At 39.2% G+C, this 22,868-nt stretch overlaps 1 protein-coding gene across 2 annotated transcripts in view; it reads left to right on the top strand.

The window, feature by feature from the left end:
• Positions 1-22,868, top strand: part of ldlrad3 (low density lipoprotein receptor class A domain containing 3) — a 90,848-nt gene that overhangs the window by 50,128 nt on the left and 17,852 nt on the right. For both annotated transcript variants that reach the window (XM_085357272.1, XM_085357273.1), the window contains 2 exons: positions 1,460-1,585; positions 6,526-6,660. In XM_085357272.1, coding sequence (XP_085213398.1) covers positions 1,460-1,585; positions 6,526-6,660 — 261 coding nt within the window. The remainder of the gene's footprint in view (positions 1-1,459; positions 1,586-6,525; positions 6,661-22,868) is intronic.

The raw sequence follows: 22,868 nt of genomic DNA, 5'->3' as shown, positions 1-22,868 counted from the left end.
GGTCAAGATCTTACCCATTATGTGTCATAATTGTGGAAATGGGAGTATTAGCAATGCAGAACAAAATGGGCTACCTTTAATGATTCTTTATCCGTAAGCAACTGTTTGAACATTATATAATATTGAATGGCTGTGTGTCTTTGAATGTTAGAACACGCAGGTATAAAGTTAGGTCTTGACATTTTTGGACAATGACAATTTTTAACTGCAGTAGATATGAAAAGGAACAAATGCAAATGAAATACAGACTGTCATTTTTAAATTATCATGATCATACATAAGCTGTTATTTTTTAATACTTTGAAGAAATCTTTTAGAGGCAATGACTATCAAGCCAAGGAACCATGGATGTCACCAAAATGAGTTTTTCTCCATTGTGATGTTTTGCTGAACCTTTTCCTGCATCCGTCTTTGGTTATTGTTTGATCATGGGTTAATTTCCCCTTAGTTTTACCTGTTTACCAAGTGAAATGTCTTGTAGATCAGGTTGAAATCAGATGACTGACTTGGGCAACTGAAAATATTCCGTTACTATTGGATCTCTATTTGCACTGTCCAGTCGGTTATGCTTAATTAGGATGCATCTGTTTAAAATGGATAGCCCTAAACACTTTGGGATAACTTTGGAATATAACCAGTAAGAACTAGTGACCCGTTGCCATTGGAAACCACTAACTTTGCTGTTTTTTTTACAGATGATTATGTTTCTGATAATAAGCCATAACATCCACATTTTTTGTGTCGTTCTGTTACAGGCTAATCTGATCACCTGGCAGATGAAAAGCTATGTTTTGACGTGTGTGTGTTTATTTGGCAAAGTCTAATTTGGCCTTTCTTTCGGTGAGACTGATCATTGGTTTGTACCTTGTGCTGAGCCTTTTTGTTTCCCTTATTAAGTCCTGAATATTGTGATGGGAATTTTCTTTAGCATATGACCGATGCTGTGATCATTACTGTTGATTTCAAATAAAATCTAGACCTTATGCTGTTGAGTTCACCATTGTGTTGTTTTTCACAGAATGTGCCAAACTGTTGATTTGGCTAGTTCTAGAGTTATGTTACATTAAACTGCTTTAAAGTGGATAGTTCAAATACATTTCAAGCCTCTGAAAGTAGAGGACTATGGTTTAAGAAGTGTTTTTGTTCAACACTTCGAAGCAAAGATAAAGCGTATGCACTGATTTTATTCCTCTTCCTGTGTCCTGATTGTTTCATTTTAAATCTATCATGGTGTTCTAGAAAGGAAAAATTGTGTAAGTGTCACAAAAACACATGGACCTAAGTGTAATACAAGCACTGTCTCCTAGTGAAGGTCTCTCCTTTACCTTGTTCATCACAGCCAAGGCAAATGCTGTCATAAAACATGATGTCTGAAAGATTTCTGCACCGTCTCTGCATCATGCACACACTAATTCATTGTTCTGTTTTTCACCACTTCCCCCAACCCTTATATCTTTAGCTAAGGTCAAGTCAAAGTGTTCTCCTACATTCTTCGCCTGCGCTAACGGTGTCCACTGCATCATTGGACGCTTCCGCTGCAACGGCTTCAGTGATTGTCCTGATGGGAGTGACGAGGAAAACTGCAGTAAGTCTCACATGACACCCAGATACATGGATCTGTGGCCAGATGATGCCATGTCTTGTTTATATCAAAGCAGATCTAAGCAACATATGGAATATATATGTTGTATGTCTTATGTTCCTCTGGTGGAGCTTCATCAAATCTGAGAAAATAACCCTGACGTCACCATCAGAGTTATGTTTAATGGGCTTGGAGTCTATAAATTTCGAACAGGTTAAAGGAAAAAAAATGCAGGCTCCATTGCTTGGAGAGATTAATACACACTAAAAACTAAAGTATAAATATCTCTCTGCTAAACAGCCCTTTTAAAATTATAGCAGTTTTAATGTGGGTTTTTTTTTTCTTCAGCAAAATTATAGGGTGCAACTAACATCAGTCTGAACTAGAGATGGACCGATCCGATATTACGTATCGGTCCGATACTGACCTAAATTACTGGATCGGATATCGGAGAAAAATAAAAAATGTAATCCGATCCATTAAATATCACGAAAGCACCTCACAAAACTTGCAACACGCCGTAACTCACCTCAGAATGTTAGCACGTCGGAGCAGTATGCATCACGTGATAGAGCGGCTGTGGCATGCGGGACCTGTGGTGGTCTGGATAGCATTTGGAGCTTCGCCAGCAACCCGGCATTTCATCTCCGACAAAGTTATCCCCGAGAGAAGTAAAGCAAGTGTGTAAGTCCATCTCTGAATGTTTGTAAAGCATTCCTGCGTTAAGCTTAACAAACGATATATGGAGCGACTGCCTCTTCTTGCTGCTACTTCAATCATGAAACTGCTTAATGATCATCTGATCGGCTTTTCTGTCGCGAGTCCGTCTCTCTGGTTTGTTTTTGGCTCACTTTGCACCAGAAAGAGGAAACCAGCGGCTGAACAACAGCAGCACGTTTAAGCTTGATCAGCTGTTGTTAGAATTTATTTAATATTACTTCCTACTCGAGGATCTTTTTCTACGTAGCTGACAGCTGGTAACTGAGCAGGGGCGGATCTAGCAAAGTTTAGCCAGGGGGGCCGATAGGGCATTAACAGGGAAAAGGGGGCACAAAGACATACTTTGCTTTCTTATTCTCATTTAAAATGTCTAGCTTTTAATAAATAATTATCCGAATCTTACACCCAAAGTTTTAATTTGATGTAAAATGAATAGAAGTCAATTACTGTATATAGTGACTATTAAGTCTAATATATATACCCTAGTAAGCTATAGTACTTTTTCCTTTGGGAAGGTACCATCTGTGCAGTCTGCAATTTTGTTGAAGAAAGATGTTGAATCTATTTAATATTTCTTGAAAAATAATTGATTTCTGTGCATTTTTTTTCACACTGCATCAAATTAAGGTTGATTACATCGATTAAGCATCATGAGGTGGAGCGTGAGGGGTGGTTCCCTATTTTTTATTTATTTATTTTTGTTGTTGCTGGGAGTTGGAACCCTATTAGTTAGGTTGCTTAATATTTACGCTAAGTACTCTTTAAAATACCAGAATAGGGAGAATGGTGTAGGTTTAAGTTTATTAGATTGATCAGTATTGCTGAACTATGAAATTTTTTTTTTTTTGCATACAGGTATAACAGAATAGCTTTAGTGTAGTTGTTGTTTTAAACTTGAGTATGAACTTATACAAAATGCAGCAAGATATTTAAAAAAACAGTTTTGTTGATTAAAAAACACTATATCGGATTCATATCGGTATCGGCAGATATCCAAATTTATGATATCGGAATCGGTATCGGACATAAAAAAGTGGTATCGTGCCATCTCTAGTCTGAACTACAAATATGCTTCTGCAGTAAACTGTAAAATACTTTTGCTTAAGCTTAATCGATTTGCCACACCCCAAAAATTTCAGTTAGTTACAATAATAATATAAATGCATCTCTGTATGACAAATTAGAAGATTCAGAGCGACTGCCCTTCCAGTGTCTGTGTCTAATGCGTCTGGAGAGTCCATTCAGTTTAAATGTTGACAAACTTTTCCGTCTGTAATCTGTGTGATTATGGGATCTTTTCCATTAGATATACAGCACTGTGCAAAAGTTTTAGGCAGGTGAGAAAAATGCTGTAAACAAAGAATGCTTTCAAAAATGAAAGTGTTAATCTTTTATTTTCTTCAATCAATAAAATGCAGTGAATGAACAAAAGAGAAATCTAAATCAAATCAATATTTGGTGTGACCACCCTTTCCCTTCAAAACAGCATCAATTCTTCCAGGTACACTTGCACACAGTTTTTGAAGGAAGTCAGCTGGCAGACATCTTGGAGAACTAACCGCAGATCTTCTGTGGATGTAGGCTTCCTCACATCCTTCTGTCTCCATGTACTGCCAGACACACTCGATGATGTTGAGATCAGGGCTCCGTGGGGCCATACCATCACTACCAGTACTTCTTGTTCTTCTTTATGCTGAAGATGGTTCTTAATGACTTTGGCTGTATGTTTGGGGTCGTTGTCCAACTGCAGAATACATTTGAAGCCAATAAACAGTCATTTATATTTCTGAAAGCATTCTTTGTTTACAGCATTTTTTCAAACCTACCTAAAACCTTTGCACAGTACTGTATGCTGCCAACAACCTCTATCTATTCCTCTTTTGTGGGGAGGTCTGGTTGTAACAAGTGTCTGGTTAGAGCTTTCCTACCAGCTGATATCAGGACACCAAATAAATACTCAGTCAAAATATACATTTCTATTTAAATGAAAATCGGTGTTTCCCAACAAAAAGACATTGAACTGGAACGGTATGTTACTTTGATAACCACGATTAGCTTCATGATTTCCACAGAGCCTCCAACACTCGGACTTCTCTGTTGAAATATTAACTTTCTGCCTTGGAGTAATAAAAAAAAAACTTATTAGGCATTTCCACCCAAATTCTCTCCATGTATAAGAATTTAGAGCAGCTAGACTATTCCTCTTTTGAGATTACAAAATTTCTTGCTTTGTTTTCTGTGGATTAAGTTGGGGTTTTTTGTATAAACTTGATATAATGCCCCTGTTCTTAAGGAAGTTACTCTTAACATTTCTTTAATCACTGAGTCATCATTATGCATGTGTTTTTTATAGTTTGGTCAAAGTAGTAGCGTAGCTGAAGATATCTGTAGAAATTTTGCTTGGAGGGCTTGTAAGTTTTTCAGGGTCGATTTATCTGTTAAAGAATACAGGGTTGTAATACTCTTTGCAATCCAGGTATTAAATCTGCAATCCATCTAGTTAGGTTTAACATCTGGATCATGTGCACACTATTTAAATACCTTCACTTTATCCTGTAGGTTATATTCTTCTCTGACTAAGTTCCACATCTTGATGTAGCTGTTTTTATAGACAGGTTTCCACCATGTGGCTTCAACAAACCACGCAGCATTTCAGAAGCTGTGCTTTTTGTCTGCTCTGTCCAACTTTTTACAAGCACTTGACAGGTTTTTAAAACCTTGACTGCTGTACCAGCCCACGGTTTATTCAGACTTTCAGTTATGTAACTTTGCAAGATCTCACTTCACTTTTTTCCCCCCTAAAGTTCCTGACAGTATGTGTCTCCTGCAGTCATAAAACAAGCTATAATCATCTTCTCACTTCAAAATAGGCTTTTCTGGCGAAAAAATGTTCTTGAGAAAGGGTGCTGGAGCTGGATGAGCTGCACAGGAACTGGTAGAAAGTTGCACTGCATTTCCAGGATTAATCCCACCTGTACAGGTGCCTTATTGAGTTTAAAGTGGTTTGCAGGAGATTCCTGATACGTCCTGTGGAAGTTGCACTTTATTCTCAGCAGAATAAACTCCCACAAATTTATGTTGTCAAAAGTTTGATTCTTTCTGATCATTTTTAACACATTTCTGGGTTTTTGAAGTCTGTCATATTCGCACAACCTATGTGCCTTAAAGCTGTCTTTGGTGTGTCTCTACTATGGTAAAGCAGGGTTATGAAATACCAAGCTGACTTTACTGTCTGGAGTGATCTGCTCTGTGAAACTTCCATCAAAGCTGTGAACCCATGTATTTTTAGTGGAGAAGAGTGGCGATCCATTTTTGTGAGTCTTCTGAAGTATGCTGTGGCACATGGTGGGCACAATCAGCTTCAGTGGACACAGCACTATCTGGCACAGCTATCCCTGCTAGACTTTTAGTTACATCACTACTTTGAGAGGGGAAAAGTTATTCTATAAAGAGTCCAAGTTCTGCAGAGTTGCTGTGTCTCAATAACTGAATTTTGCACATCTGTATATTATAGTGTTGACAATATCATTTTTATGCATTGCTCATAACTCCATGGTTATGCATCATTTTATCTTTACTGTTTTACATCTTTTTAACAATGTAAATATTGTTGTCCATCTTTTACCCTAGTGTTGTTGTAGTAGGTGTACAAGGTGTACAAGATTTGTTTGGTTTTTTTAGAGTATAATTGGCTTTCACATGACCCCTTTGCCGCTTTCCCAGTGGGGAAGGTTATTCGAGCCAATCACTCACCATTGTCAGAGGCAGTGTTTCTAGCCTGCAGGGCCCCATGCTCACAAATCTAATCTAGCCATTTAAATGGAGCTTTGCTCTATGCTCCCAGCACATACTGCGTCACAACTGTGTAATTGTCTGGATCTTCTCACAAGATAATTATGCCTCATTTTGCAGAGGCCTGAACAAAGACAAAAACCAGAACGTACTGAAAAAGGAATGGTAGTTCTCTGCAGGACTTTGAATGTTTTAAAAAGGTTTTGTCCTCTCTTTTAAATGACTGATTTTTGATTTTTATCAAACTCCAGACAAACTTGCCGATAGTTCTTAAATGTTTCATATCTTCTGCTAAAATGCCACCATATAATATTTACCTGACTTTAAACAAATTGTCAGATACAGCAGATCAATCTGAGCTGAAAACTTTTCCCTGTAAAGGTGTTTGAGCTAACAGCTGACCCTTTACCTCTGCTCTGATTCGACCACAGCGGAGAACCCCTTGGTGTGCTCGGAGGCTCGCTTTAAATGTCGAAATGGCCGTTGTGTGGACCGCAGCTTCTTGTGTAATGGACAGGACAACTGTCAGGACAACAGTGACGAGGAGATTTGCTTGACTACAGCAGGTAATGTTTTTTTTTATTATTTAATTTAATTTTTTACTAAATGGAACATCTACTGAGGCATTGAGAATCTAACATACACACAGGATTATCTGGTTATGCAGCTTCAACACACACCTTTCCTGGTAAAATACAATAAAGCATGATTTGTTTCTGTAATCACATGAAAATGAAACAGCTTCAGCAAAGAATTGTGAAATTAGAAACATGTAAGAATATCAGTTATAGATTCCATACAGATGTATGATGTATACACAGTGTTACATATAATATTTACGCACGTTCTAAGCTCATCTATAATATATATGTATATGTTTCATGTTCATTATGGATGCATTTTTGGAGCGTAATGTGCAAACGTGTGAACTGCATCTAAGATATGCAAGCACCAGGTTTATTTAATTATCTTATGAACTGCACATGAATCAAATAATAGGAATGTCAAAAATCAAATGATAGCAGCAAACAAATACCAATCAATTTTACCCATACCATAATTACCCAGACTAATTGTGTGCTATTTATAATAACCTTTTAGAGTGATGAAAGATAAAAACCCTGTGCCCTGTTGCAGATTTGTTATATGGAAAGTGGAGCTGCACAAGAATTTAAACGTAATCTTGCGTCAGATAATTATTGCAAAGTGGAAAAACAGTATTTAGGCTTTCTGCTTAATTAAAAAATAATCCTATTTAAGCAGCTTAATAGTTCACAAAGTTGTATATTCAGAATATATCGAAGTATCTAAAGTAAATGTACCTCATTATGTGCAGTAACACTTGTTGGATAATAATTACTGATTTATTGATGTGTTTATCTCTTTAATGTTGAAGCTGTTGAAGATTTAATAACCTTATTGCATGGGAGCTTGAACTATAATATTGCAATTAATCTGCAAAATAATAAGTAACTACAACTTTAAAATAAGTATTGTGGACTACAAAGTATATTATTCGCATCAACATTATAATGGAGTGAAAGCAGAAAGCAGCATAGCATGAAAGTACTTTAATAAAGTACATGAAGTACATTAAAGGAATCGTGTAATCTTTTGGTGTTGTGGCTTTTAAAGAGTAAATGTAGTCCAACGGCTTTGATTCGGGGTGTGCACTGGAGGAGTTAATCGTATACCGAGGGGGTTGATGCCACCCCATTTCCCCCTTTTGGAAACACCCCTGCATCCATGCACGTATCAATTTCAATACAGTGTTTCATTGAATACATTCCTTCACATGGATGCACACATGATTACAACTGTGCATGTGTTTCTTTCCTGCAGTTGTTCAGCTCAGTAAAAGCCATGACTTTTTTGGAGAAAACCTTAATATCATTAACACAAGAGTGAGACACACTTTATTTCAGCCTTTCTCTCTCGGTCTTACTCCACCAATACTAATCTCATTAAAGCTGGTCCTTCATGAAAAAAAGCAATTATTAATCTTAATAATTTTTTCTGTATGCAAGACTAATTCCAAGCACATTTCTGCCTTATCAGAAATATTGGCAGTAAACTTTGCAGCAGATTTCCAAACACGTGGAAGCTTGTAGATTCGCTGTTAAACTGGATAGCAGAGCTGCAGTGTTTAGTCACTCAATATGTCATAAAACTTGATGTTTTGGAGACATCACTTAAGAGATATTCTGCAGTCTGTGCTTTATAACAAAACCACTGACGGATTAAGCTTTATGCCAAAGAAGACATAAGCTGCTGTGATTTTATTCCCACAACACTGGAAAAAAAAAACCTCACTGTGCCTTTATTTAACAGAGAGACACACACCACAGCATCATTAGTGTAATGTTTGATGGCAATGTGTCGACTTGTAGTGTAATTCAGGTAGTAGCAGGATGATCCCTGATAGTGAGAATGATGCCTTCTGGTACAGAATGCCTTATTCACTGTCAGGTAGCACTTATATCTGGCATTCTTATTTTCCTGGCACGACAGCCAGCTACTGTCAACACCTCACTTGTTCTTCCACTGGCAAGCCTATGATTTCTGCCAGCAGTCTAATCCTGATGCACGTATAACCACCGGAAACCCAGTGTGGACCTGCTGTCAGGTGTTCTTTCATGTTTTAGAAAAAATAAAATAAAAAATCAGTATATAACTGTCCTGCCAGGATGCTGTTGTCATATTGATTTATACTTTGAGAACAAAAGTCTGTCAAAAGTAACACAAACAAAAACAAGTAAAGTGGAAAGTTAAAACTATCAGCATCTATAGCCCACTACACACTACTGTTATTACCAGGACTGAGTCAGGCAGAAACTTGATTGAAACTCAAACGCAAAACATGTCTACTAAACAGGGAGGAGCACTGCAGCAGTCGCACAGCAGCCATCAAAAAGTTTTGTCCAGCTTTTCCTCAACTGCCACTGCTGACAAAGTACAAGCAGTAGCTGCTGAAGCTAATTATTCTGCCCAATTTTCCTTCAAAAACTATTATTTTCAAGTCAAAATTAATAAGCTGGAGTTGGTCAACTTTTTTCCCACTTTTGTGAAGCTGAATTAGTGAATGCATTACTATTATTTCTTCTTGCTTGTGTTATGAAAGAGACAGAGCGAAAAGGCAGTCTATCTGTAATTACAAGCCCGTCCTCCACAACTCAATGCAAAGGCACAGAATGCTGAATAGCACTGTATTGTGGTGCAGAAATATTGATCGATATCTGTGTCCACTGCACTCCATTTCCTTGTTGACAAGTGAACAATACCAACTCCACTACTTGCTGGAAGAATCCTGCTGGCTGTAGTTTTGGCTTCTGAAGCACTAGACCTCAGAAAGCATTACTTCACACTGTATGGAGAGTTGCAATGATCAAACAGAAAACCTAATGGTAGATGATTTTTTTGTTTGTTTGTTTCCAAATGCATTAGAAAGCATTAATCTTTTACAGCTCTGTTACATTATGTCATAAAATGTTCAACTGCATCAATATGGGCTCAGTGAAGATCTATCAAGTGACACATGACTGGGAATTTTGATGGTCCTGAGTGCAATTATTTGGCTCCATTAACTACAGAGAGAAAGTGTTCTGCCTAGAAGCAATTCTATTATAACTGCTGCAATGGTTGACGGAGTGGTTTCTCAGAATGCATCTACGTCTAAACTGTCTGCAGGTGATGGAGTGCCAAGTTTTACCCTTTCCTTATCGCAGGAAACTCCGCCCAAAAAGCTTACATTTTCAGCTATCTAGTTTGCGAGTTTTTGGATTTCACAGAAATGTGTCTGCGCACCAACTTCTAACCTAAGTCTGTTTGGGTATGTTGTTGTATTCCCTCAAGACTTCGTGTCAGCACAGGTTTTATGGTAATATTTGTGTGCATGGAGAGCAAGTAACCTAAATGTTCTCTTGCTCATATTTGCTCCTTGAGGCTTGTGTACTGTAGCCTTACGTAAAGTGTAAGTGCTAAAAAGTTGTGAGCTCTTCTTCTTTTGACCCCAGAAAAGGATCAAGGAAGATCAGTTCCATTTTTCGCACACTACGTCTGAAGGAGTGAAAGTATCGCTGTGGTTTGACTCTTGGGATCTCTTTTCCATTTGCACACAGACATTCACAATCAATTCATCACTTTAGAGGACATTTTGTTGTATTAATGTATTAATTTCGTGCCGATTTCCTCGACCCTAAATCATAATCTTCTGCTTGTCTAACCTTAGCTTAACAAAATCCTAACCTTGTGTCTGATAGTCAATCTATTTATTTAAATGTCATAAGGACTTGCTTTCAGTTTCTATAAGGAAGCCCCGACCCCATAATGTGACTATGTCAATACATTTAGGTCCCCACAACAAGAGGACTGCTTGGCCCACACACTCACTTTTACCTTACATTCGACTCTGACTTTGCCTCTCTTTATAATAAGCAAAGACCTGGAGGTGACTGATAAGGCATGCAATATCAGCTCTCAGCCGCTCGACCATACCATCTCCCTCCTCGCTCCATCCTCTTCCTCGCTTCCACTGTTCAACCACTCTTTCTCCTTATTCATAATTACTCGCTTCAGTGTCTCTACACTTGGTTCTTCTATGTGAATGAGTGTAGTGAGAGATCACCTCCCAAGTCTGTCAGTGGATAGCTCGTGATGGCATTTACCTGCTAGGATTTGGTTATCCTGCCCTGGAGGGGTCAGGCAATGAAATCTACAAAGGCAGCATCATCCTCTCGGCTTTGTTATGCCTCCAGTGTTTTTAGTTCTCATCCGAGTGATTTTAAACGATGTAGCGCAGTTAGGCACTAACAGAGCAGAGCACAGAGCTGCTTTTACTGTTTAATGTTTTATTGGATAGGTAATTGATTTTTCAAATAGCAGAAAGGTGCCAAAGTGGCAGACAATACACAATTCCTATAAATGCATTTGTGCAATCATCGCACAGTGAGATAGGAGGAGTGGGATGGGTCCACTGTAATGGATATCGGAGATAAAGAAATTGAAAGGGGCACCACATAAACATAATATAGTGAACCAGAAATGGAGTCGCAGGAAGCAATGAATAGCAATGGGCAGGAAGATGGAGGTAAGCAAAGAGAGACAGGCGATTTGGCAGAGAAAGGAAGGGATTTGGATAAAAGTGAGTGAGGGGTAGCGATAAGCTCGAGAGGATGAGAGCAGCATCTATCACATCGGGCCCTGAGGCCGACCGGTACAACTCTGGAAACAGAAATGACTTGAAAGCTGGTTTTCCACAGCCGAGCTTCGCTTTGCTCTCCCCAGTCCTCCCTTCTTCTTACAGCAGAGGATAGAGTGCAGTCAATGTTTGTGCATGTTTGCATCTGAAACAAACTTTTATTGAAACACTGCTGCAGGGCATACAGGACATACAGGTCCAGATGTTGGGGGAGCCCTTACTGAGAACAAGAGAGCCTCTGCATATCCAAAAGAGCATGTGCATGAGTGGATAAGCACACACACAGAGCTACAGTGTGTCAGAAGCTGGTTGTTCTGCATATTTGATGTGAAAAATAATGCTGTCAGGACACATAAAACTTTCTGAAGGTCGCAGCACTTGACAAGTTAAAGGACTCAGAACAAAAGTGATGAGCACAGCTCCATTCACTGCAGCTGACCTGTTTTAAAAACTGGAGATTCCCCTTAGAGGTTTTTAAGAAAAGCAGTTGAAACACTCACATCAGCGTCGTTACACGTTAATTAACACAAGTAGACAGAGTATCAGATGGCGTGGAGACTGTCGAAAAGTGTGATAATGATTAAAACTCACACCTCCCCCATCTCAAAGACAATTCATCTTGTCCTTTTTTAATTAAGTTTAGAAGCGAGAAACAGGGAGGAGAAATGATGTAAAGGTAGGAACAGAAGGGCCAGGGGATGATTTGAGGGCTTCACAAACCTCTCAGCTGGCTTTGTGCATTTCTGAAGATAAGGCATGCTTTGTAGAGTCACAGCCATCAAAGAATTGTGTTTTTTTTCCTGTTGTGTTTTCATACACAAAAAACTGTGTGAAGCATGCAGTAGCAAAGCTCTAAAACCCTGCATTAAGTTTAGCACAAGCTTTCAAATTTGCATGAGTAAGATTTATGCCCTCTCTGCTGCCTCTCCCCTAGACTACATTTGTTTTAATATCAGGGTAATAATTGGGCAAATAATAAATCTTTAAACTCTTGAAGACTGCACAAACACTTTGAAAGCCTCACAACAGTAATTGAGTTCCTTCTTTGAACAAAAGGGGTGACATCGGGTCTGAATACCGAAACTCTTTAAATATGTTGGCATTCAGATTGCGTCATAGAATACATTGACATTGTTTGCAAGATAGAGCCAGTTACATGTGCATTGCATTTGTAGCTATTTATAGTATTTTTGACACAAGTGTGTCTTGCATCATTGTTAAAATTAGGGAATTACACCCAAGGGTAGACCTTTGTTTATTGTGTGTCGTATAGTATACTTATTTGGCTATGTTCAGACCCCAGTAGAAACGAGCAATAAATAAGCCAACTGAATATGTCTCATTAAAAACACTGTGCAGCTTGTGCAGGGACCTGAAAACTGCACTGTCCTAATATACATGTTTTTCATCATTATGGTCTTTACTAATGTCTCCTTAGGAGGAATCATTGGCTGCAGGTCCCCAGAGAGCTGTCAGTCAGAGTGAGACACTGAGCACCGAGCTGACGTGTAACATTAATCTGCTACATGAGTACACTGTCAAAACATTGGCAGCTAGCATCACCCCTGACCCCTGACTGGTTTGATGAAAATTAGCCCACCCATTAAACACGATCCAAGATCTGGAAAAATTAAACTGAATCACAGCTTTTTTTTTAGATAACTCGACTGTGTTTAATTAAATCTGCCAGTTTCTTTTGTACATTTCGATAAGCCTCTCAGTGAGAATCACTTGTTTTCAGTGCTTGTCAGAGGAATTTGGTGTATTCCAAAAACGCCTGTCCAACTAAAACCCTAATATGCTAAAAAGCTTCATTTTGGCCACCACAGGCACATGTCCACAAACCCTTTTCAATCCACACCGGCAGTACAATAAGCAGTTTTAACCTTCTAGCTGGTATAGTGAGCACGCTCTCTGAGAAGTCAAATCCCTCATTTTAAACTCCAGGGATGCTCCCCTCCCACAGAGAGTAATCTGCAGCTTTCTATTTGTTATATCCTCCTAAGGCTGTGTAAGAACTTCTAGATAGATCCACTAGCACTGCATCTGCTATTTTGCATAAGCACTGTGTATTCAACAACCTGTCTTCACAGCCTTGTCATTTACTGGGCCAATAAACACCAGCAATTCAAATAGGGCTGTATATACAGTGACTGTGTTCTGACACTTAGCAGTAACTCCAGCCTCCCCAATAACAGTGCCTGTAAATTAGACATTAATATATAGTGTCAGCCTGATATATAAAGAACAAAGAATGGCAGAGTGATTAAAAGTCCCTGAGCCTCTATTCACTATTGATATCCTTTTAGTCTGCTAATAGCTTCTCAAACAGCTACATCCTCCCCCCACTGACTGCTGCTTGACTTTGGCCCCAAATAATATAGGCGCTATAGATTAAAATCAAAAGTTAGTCCATGGGCATTTTTTGTGGTAGAGACGTATATGACGCTGAGATGTTGGTCTGTTCATGCCCTTCATCAGCAGAGCTCAGAGAGCCGGCGGAGATAGAAAGGTGTGGGAGGGAGCATGAAATAGTGTAGGGGAATATAATGGCAGTAGACTGAGGTGTGGGAGTGGAATGTAATAGTGCCAGTTCATCAGAGCCAACGCACACTTGACAGGCACAAATAGGAGAGGTTGCACATGTCACCGCCCATGGTTTTCAGCTTTGGAAAAGTTTCAGGTTTTTGCTTTTGGTAGCTTAAAGTGATCACAAAGCAATACTAAGAGACTCTCAGCTCTTGGTCTGCAAGAAAGGAAGGCCAAGCAGTTGGCAAGATGCAGTTAGTTTGATCCTGCCACCAACAGCTAAGGCAATGTTGCTTCCTGTTTCCTTGTTTTTTAAGTCTGTCTGGATGTTGTAATAGTAGGATTTTTGTTTTGTGGAACTGAATAAAATAGTTTGTGTTTATATGCAGTCGTGTGCATTCTATTTAAAGTATGTGCTTTTATTTTATTTTAAACTGAAAGTATGTGCTTTTGTTTCATCGTTTTGGCATCCATTCCCACCCTCTCCCTCTCACCAAGGCTAACTGTCAGTTCCAGGCTTCTGTTGCTTAAGGGCCTCGTTGCCATTATACAGGGGGGTCACTCCCGGGACCAGAGTCTGTATGAATCATCCCTGTCCTTGAATCAGGATCAGTCAAGCGTCGCTGTTCAGGCTGCTGTAAATTAGCAACCTTTCCCTCCTAAACCAATCCTTATTCTGTCACCATGGTGATGCCGGTCAAGTGATGACCTGCAACCACTGAGTAGTGGAGGAATTTCACTCTGAACAAAAGCTCTACTGTTGGTGTTTGGTGGAGCTGTACTTTTTCATCTAATTTTGCAATACAATGAACCAAAAGTGTAAAAAAAACAAAAAAAAACAGAGTTTGACATTAGTGAATCTGCGAATATTCAAGAAACTAAGACAGGGCAGCCAACGAGGATCTGTGTGTTTTAGGACATTTTATTTTATATTAAATTAAAATGGTATCAGACAGTATATATAAACATTAATACATATTCATGTGCTGTTTTTTTTCTTGGAATTAATGTGATCCAGTGAAGGGCATTTCCAAGGACTTATTGGTAACATACCAAATCATTTGCACAGATTAGCAGAGAAAGAGCATAATAGGATGCAGCCAAACAGGAAAAGAGGTAGAGTGTCAGTAATGGGAATAAACTGCCTGATATAGAGGAAGTAGATGTCAGGAAAGTAGACTATGTGTATGACACGTATAGAACTACAGTAGCCTTTGTAACATCACCCATTAGTTTGGAAACTTCTATTTTGAATGCTTGTTCTTTTGATTGCTGTTGGTTGTTTTCCAGAGAAGTGTACTCTACTGATTAACATTTAATGTGAGGGCTAATGGCATTCCTGTCCCTCTGTTGAGCAGTGCAGAAGCTGGCATTGGGATTGATGGATAAATCTTGGTGTGATTTATGAGGATGACTTTCTAGTTCAGATGTCTTACACAGGAGATGAATTTTATTTTCTTTCTTTTTGCATGAGAGTTGATTTTGACAAAGTAGTAGGTAGAGATCAAAATGACCTTAGTCTGTAATTGGAGTCCTAATACACGAAGTTTGTTCTTGTCTGTGCATGTGTTGTCTGACTGCATGGGATGCGCCACTTTACTTTTATATTGGATGTGGTTTGCATGAAAGTAAAGGAGAAAATCCAACCCATCTATGCCTTCTTCTGATTTGAATTTGGATTTTTTTATATATTTGAACATTTGAATTAATGGTTGCTAATTATATATCAGATGAATTATTTTACCAATAGATTTTAAGTGTATGTGAGGATGCTACTCTTCTATAAAAGTGTCCTGGCTTGATGAGTCAAAAGAAAGTCCAGGGTTTTTGCTAAGGGCACAAGTGTTAAGTCCCTCGTAGAGCCGGATCGATGGCTGATGTACAATGGCCAAAAGACTTGGAATAGTGGTGAATGACCGAATACTGAAAAAATACTTAAGTGACACCATAAAATGTAAAATACCCAAAAGGGACAAAAAACAAGCTAATTTGCGTGCTGATTTATGCTTCAACGAGCATCACATTTACATTACAGTAAGTTAAACCTGGCCTCAACTGCCAGATTTCCCTGCTTCAGCGACACTTGGCTTGAAATACGTGCCCCTTTCCTGTATGGCCCCTCACACTCAAAGACTGGCTGACAGCACAATGAAAAGTATGTGGTGCTTCAATGAGGCCCGCTCTTTTCCTCTCCATCTCTGCATATGAATCATTTAAGTAATTTACAGTACCTTTCACAGTACACTAGCTTTTTTTTCCTAGAAAATATACCTGCCTAGTCTGCAAACTTTTTTTTTTTTTTTGGGCAATATGGCATCAAAGAAAAAGTCCAAGAGGTGTTGAAGCTGAACTAATGCTAAATGGTGAATGCTCATTTGTCATTTTGCTCAAGTCCTCAATAGCTGTAAAGTGGTGGCAGATAATTTCACTACTTTTTTGGGAAACTTTAAACATTATTAATGAAGTCCCTAATAAGTTCACTGTGCAGCAGAAAGAACTTAAAAGTAAAATATAATCACTTCTTGTTTTTGATTTCGCTTAGAAATGTTCCCTGCACTTTATTTCTCTGTTCTAACATTTCAGAACTGCATTCATTTGAATTGAAAATGGAGAAAAGGATAAGACTTTAGCGAAGAGGCGGACTGAATAGGATTTCAGTCATTTGGATATAACTTTGATGAATTTTGGAAAAAAATGTCAAGATTGTTGTGTGTCTAGAGCTCAATTTAATTTCCCCGGCACAACCATATTTCTCTAGGCATGTCTAATGCACTCATCCATAAGTAGCAGAGCCTCTGAGTAACATTACAGGTTTAGTCTGTGGGAGTGAATCATTGGGGGATCCTCACAGATCTATAGGGCTGAAAAAGCCTTGGTAAAGTTAAATAAAGTATGAACTGAACTATAAATCGGAGCAGACAAACCTCCAGCAGCTGTCAATTTTCCAGTCATTATTTAGGTTCTGAACACTCTGATGCCTTACCATGATTCTCTGATGTGCATTTATTTATTGTTTAGTGAGACAGCCACGGATCGAGTATTAATTACTAAGTGGCAGCATTATCCGGTTTGCAGCTATCACAAGTACACAGACAGGGCATTATTGAGTGACGAATTGGGGCCAGCTAGCTCTCACTGTAATTAATGGGCTGGGTTATTTCCTGTAAATGCATTTGCTGCCAGCACTGTAAAAGCGCATTGTCTCATGATATGGTTGTACTTAAGGCGCTGCTGAAATGACACAGGGCCTCAACAGTTACAAAGGTGTGATAGGCTGCAGATGTGTGTTTGGGTGGTGATGTAAGTGCTCGAATGCGTGTTTGGCTTGAATGCATTTGTTGGGGAAATGCGAAATGAAAGGGCGAGGGCTTAAGTGGAACGAGGGAAAAGAAGAGTGCCCTGGAGAGAAAGAAAAGAGGGATTGCATGTCAGTGTGAGAAATAGAAATGTGAGAGGATGGTGAGGGGAGGCGAGGGGGTAGAATATGGCATGGAGGGGGGGGAAGCAAAACGTGTGAAGACGATGAAGCGGAAGAGAGAAGGAAAGCATAGGGAAGGAGAGAGTGATACAGGGTTGGAGGGGAGCTGATGGAGATGAGGGATTTGGGAGAGTGGCAAAGCCATTGGGGGGGAAAAAAAAAAGATAAAACCCTCTGGATTCATTGTATGAAGAGACAAGGAATCATGCAGAAGGACAGAGAAGCAGAGGGAAGTGGAAACCGTAAATGGGGAAAGGGCCCGTGGGTGCTAGTAGAAAGAGAAAAAACATCAGGGAGTGTTAAGAAAGGAACTGACTGGAAAAGATTAGAAAGAAAGTAGGAAACAAGATATCTGCAGAAAGGGGAACCAGCAGACAGAAACCTGAGAGACAGGTACAGGAAGTAAAGGTAAAAGCAGAACAGAGAGAGGCACGGGGGAAAGGGAAACGACTAAGTCAGGTGAGCGGATTGAAGACGAGCATGAGTGGTGAGGAGGGAATGAAACAAAGCGGGGTAGAAAAAAAGACTCAGGAAAGGATTGAAACGGTAAAGAGAATGGCGTTTCAATGTTGACAGGAGAGTTAGAGAAGGAGAGAAATGGAGAAAATAGCATTTTCAAATGGGTCATATTTGAATCAGAGCGCTTGGATTAGTCCCTGTATGCAAAATTGGTCTCATTTATGGTAATTACTGAGATTCTGAACCATTTTCTTTTTGTTATTGTTATCTAGCCACTTTTTCTGACTCATCCTGCTCATGTGACATTAGTCTCCCATCCACTTTTTTTCAAGTCTATAGCATTTGGCTCCCATCTCCGCTCTTTTCACATCACATGTTTTTACAGTTTCACTTCCTCCTGCCCAGTGTCTTGACTCCACTCATCACAGGCTTTCTCCCCTCCTCTATTCTCTGCTCTCCCCTCCCCTGGCAGTCTGTGGTCACTTTGTTCACATGCACAAGGCTTAAATTGAATGCTCGAGATCATAATCCTTCTTGGTTCCTGCTGTGTTTTTTATGTTTTTATCATCCTAACACCCAACTTCGTATTTTTTTCTGTCTTCCACCCTCTCTCACACACATTTTTTTCTCTTGGTGTTGTTCTCATTGTTTTATGTTGCCATAAGGCCACCCAAAGGGCAGAGCCATAAACATCCTATGCTGGAGTTTAAGAGAGCCTGGATACAGGGACAGAAAAGGAGCAACACATATAGTGAATTATAGTGACAGATTGTTTTGTTGTCTTGCACTTTTGGTTATTCTTCTAAGCAGCTATTCTTGATAGAAGCAATGTGTAAAAAAAGTGAGCATAAGTGTGCCTGCTGGATATATACATGCAAATCTGTGTGTATTCTGAGTGAGTACATTAAAGGTATTTATGGCTTATTACAATAATGGAAATGGGTCAGAAGAGGAGAGCCATGGGGTCAGAGTAGCCATCTGGACACAAGCTGCAGTCTGATCAACCTCAGCCTTGTCAACTGGATAGATGTATTTACTTTCCTGAAATGTTTTATAGGTGATATTTTAAGTGTTGTCAGTGTAAAAGAACTGACAATTATAATCAGTTATAAAACAGAACAGTACAATACAGAGAGAGTTTCTTTTGACTGTTTTGTGGGTGGTGTAGGTGTGGTGAATCTAAATTAAACATATGTGTGAATGTGAGTGCGGATGGTTGTCTGCCTCACTGTGTTTGCCCTGCGACAGACTGGCGATCTCTCCAGGGTGTACCCCACCTTTTTGGTACTTGGGATAGGCTCCAGCCTCCCTGTGACCCTGATAAGGATAAGAGGATGGCTGGATGAATGCATGTTTTGCTTTTTTAACATTACTGCCGACTGATATTTCAGTGTGACAGACTTTAGTAGCTATTTATCCTGTTTATCCGCATTTATAATGACCAGTGAATGAAATTTTTAAAAGGTAAAGAAAAAGTGGGAGAAACACCCTTCAGCCATGTTATGATTGTGGAGATTCACTCAACGTCACTGGCAGCACATGTTTGGAACTCAACAAACAAGCATGTAAACGAGTAACTGATGACTTATTGTAACAAGTTAGTCCCTATACTTTTAACTTGTACGTGGGGAAGTGAGTGTACGAGGAGTGTATGTAACTCTCTGTACATGGGTAAGTACTGTATGTGTTTGTGAATGCTGTGATCCACTAGGAATATAGGGATTTGAAGTAAGTAGGCACTTCAGTTGTTTGTAGATTGAGGTTATAGTGTTGCAGTATTGCTTTTTACAACACTATCATGCTGGATAAGTACTGAACATAACACAACCTACAAGTAGCTGCTTATGCCTGGGATTACCAGAATATTTACCAGAGTTGGACTTTTGCCCCCTATGAGAAATTTGCACATCACTTCTATCATGATGTGTTTGTTCCAAAAGAAGCCTCACTTAAATCTTTTAATTACAAAGAACTATTTATTCTTCTCCAAACCATGAGATTGTTTCATTGTGAAAATTATCTGCCTTTAAAAGGTTTATATGAGATGAAAAACCACACACTTGGTCTGGTGCAAATGTTGAACTCTTACTGCCTCTAACGAGGATCTCAAAGGAGCTGTAGTGTGTGGTTATTTACTTTTTTAATTATGAAACTCTTTCTATACACCTTTGCTTTCCATGCACTGTGCTGCAGGCAATTTCCTAGTATACTATCCACAATAGATGTCAATGTTTAGACCAACTGAGTGCATTCCTGAGGGATGGCTTTCGAGTGATGTTTTATAGTTGCTAGCCTAGTTTCTCAAAGCAGTTTCTTCCATCTCTGTCAGTCTACTGGGAAACGTTTTAGCAGTGTTAGCATAGAAATATCTCAGGCCTATGATATTCTTTGATTTCTATTGTTTCTAAGGTTTTTTTTCCCCCTCATAAGTCTCTTGAAACAAACCTCTTCTAACTAGCAGGAGTTCATTTCCATGCAGAAGCAAATATATTGTTAATTTACCTTTTGGCAAGCGCTGTTATGTTTTGTTTTTAAATTCACATTACCGGTACACACAGTCGTTTTTAATGATAGAAATTCTGCACCTGCCTATATACCAGCTTTAATTTCATTTGTGTGTTCTGTTTTATCTTTTTTTTATCTCTAAAAACTTTAATGCAATGCAAGTAATACAAAATCCACATGCAAAATGGAAATTAAACTAATTATTGTTGGAAAAGGCTGAATGAAATTAGTGAGACGGCTTGAGGGAGATGTTGAACGTGAAAAACAGTACAGTACAAAATATTCAGGAAAACACATTTGCTTTGTGAAGTGGCATTAATATTCCAAAGTATCAAACTGATTGATGCCTGCCAGTACACATTTGAAGTTATTTTTAGTGGACAGACAGACAAGTGCATCAGCACTACATAGCTTTAGCATGCAGTAAGGAATTGGGACACAGCTGTAGTCATGTTTGTATCTGCACAATTGTGCCTCAGCACACAAGCAATCCACAGCATGCTTCATGATCACCCTGCCTAACCATATCATATGACTCCCTCAGGCTATGGATGATGCAAAGCTTAAAACTGCATTATTAATTTGATCCGCATAACATAGACTCTGTTGCACAGTGCGCGACAGCTTGATGTGTGGTCTGCCTCAGCTGCGGTTATGTGGGAGAGAGATGTCATTTATATGTTGTAGAATAAGTGCGTGCATGCCTGAGCCCAGTGCTGATAGATGGGATCATGGGCAAACATGTGTTATTTCAGAATAATTAATTGCAGGGTAAAACCAGTGGATGTGTGAGTGCACAAATGGGGATCAATAACGTTGGAAATGATGCTCCTGTGTGTGTGTGTTAACATATTTGCCTGGCGGTTGTTGATGTAGGTTAATGTGGATGTCTAACTCACTTGAGGCTCTTGCTGAGAATAAGGTGTATAAAAGATTAGCAGGCCTAAAGACCTGAAGTCGAATTGTATGATATGGACTGGGAAACGTGTAAGGGATATCTTCATAGCCATGTTTAAGGGAGAGAATCAAATGAAATACACATGGGTGTTTTCATGAGCAAGCAAAAGAAAGAATCTTGTCAAAGCAGATGGACAAAAACATGGGAAAGAATTAGCAAAAGATGTTAAATAAAATCTCCTTTTCACTTACAAATGTTAAACTGAGTTCTCCTGCTTCAGTTTAGTCAATAAGCCACAGGGCTTTTGTGCATGCTTACATATACTGTATAATGGACTGCATAATTCATTTTATAAGGATTGATTTTAATGAGCTGTGAGGTGGATTATTGTTTTCTTATTTTCTGTTTTCTTTTTTAAATGAAGCCATAGTGTCGTAATTAGTCAGCATAGGAGGTTACACAGAACACCGTTCAGCGTGTCTTCACAACTGATCTACCACTGCTTTCAGTCTTCTTTGTTCTTAAAGAAGATGTCAGTCAGCTATTTCCAACTGTGCTTTTTGCTTGATATTCAAAAACATGCAAATCGGTGTGCAGGGAAAGAAAAGAGGAGCGAGGGAGAGCGAGGCAAGAAAAACTAAGATGCAATAATAGATAGGATGCAGTCTGAACAAATAATGAGGAGCTGTGCTGATGAAAATGCAGGAGGGAAAAAATTCCCAACAGAAATTTGATTTGTCTCACTAGAATATGCGCTAAGTATGCCACCATCTCTGTGTGGTTTTTGCACAGTCCCAGTGCATGACTTGCTTTTTTCACATATTGCTTCAGCTTGCTTTGCCATACATAAAGGGTCAAGCACTTATCTCAGAAAGCACACAGGGACCGGTCTTCCCTTAAGCAGTATCCCTCAATCACTCCACGCTTCTTCGACTCTAACCATCACATTTAGAGTGCATGTGCACGAGCTGCATAACTGACCATAATGCTTCATTTCTTATCACTGAAACAGAGGCCAGTGATTCCACTCTAGAGAAAGATATGAATAGGAGCCATAGACCTTCACTTGTGGGCTATGTTGTTCTGTTGTTAGACTTTGATAAAACACGCAGGGGCTCCTTACGCTTCCGTTAGCCTGACCAGACCTATTGTTAAAGGAGAGGGGATTAAATGGTAGAATGGGCATCATGGGGTTTTGTTCTGTTTCTTAAGCAGCAGAAGAATAGGACAGAAGTGTACACAAGGGAGGGCTGGCAGTGTATCAGGGTGATGATGATTTGTGTATGTGTGCATGTGTGTGCCTGAAAAAGACCATGTTATCGTGTCTATATATCTGTCGTGTGTGTGTGTGTGTGTTATGAATGCAGGTTTTATCCCATTTTATCTGAACCCAGCTCATAAACTTCCCTGCACACTTATCTTCACTCTGAGCCCCGACTTATTGTAGCACAGCCCGGCAGAATAAATTGGGACCGTTGTGTGTATCTTTAACAATTTTGAGCAGGCTCACCCCATGCTGGAATTTGACATTGAATGGCCTGTAGTTTTTTTGCGTGCAAACAGAAACAAAGACACTTGGAACAAAGTAAAGTTTTTCATGTGGAATTTAGTTCAAAGGAAAAGTCTTGTTTCTTCACTGTTCTTTGTTGAAAGATTGCCAGATAACTTTAATCCTTTGTGCTTATTAATATGAGTGTTTGGGATAGTG

This window comes from Diplotaxodon limnothrissa, linkage group LG7 (assembly GCF_057381915.1).
Source record: "Diplotaxodon limnothrissa isolate DT_005_m linkage group LG7, D_limnothrissa_male_GT1.1, whole genome shotgun sequence".
In the NCBI taxonomy this organism is placed as follows: domain Eukaryota; kingdom Metazoa; phylum Chordata; class Actinopteri; order Cichliformes; family Cichlidae; genus Diplotaxodon; species Diplotaxodon limnothrissa.
Note: the sequence above shows the minus strand (reverse complement) of the source record. Positions and strands in the feature narration are given on the sequence as shown.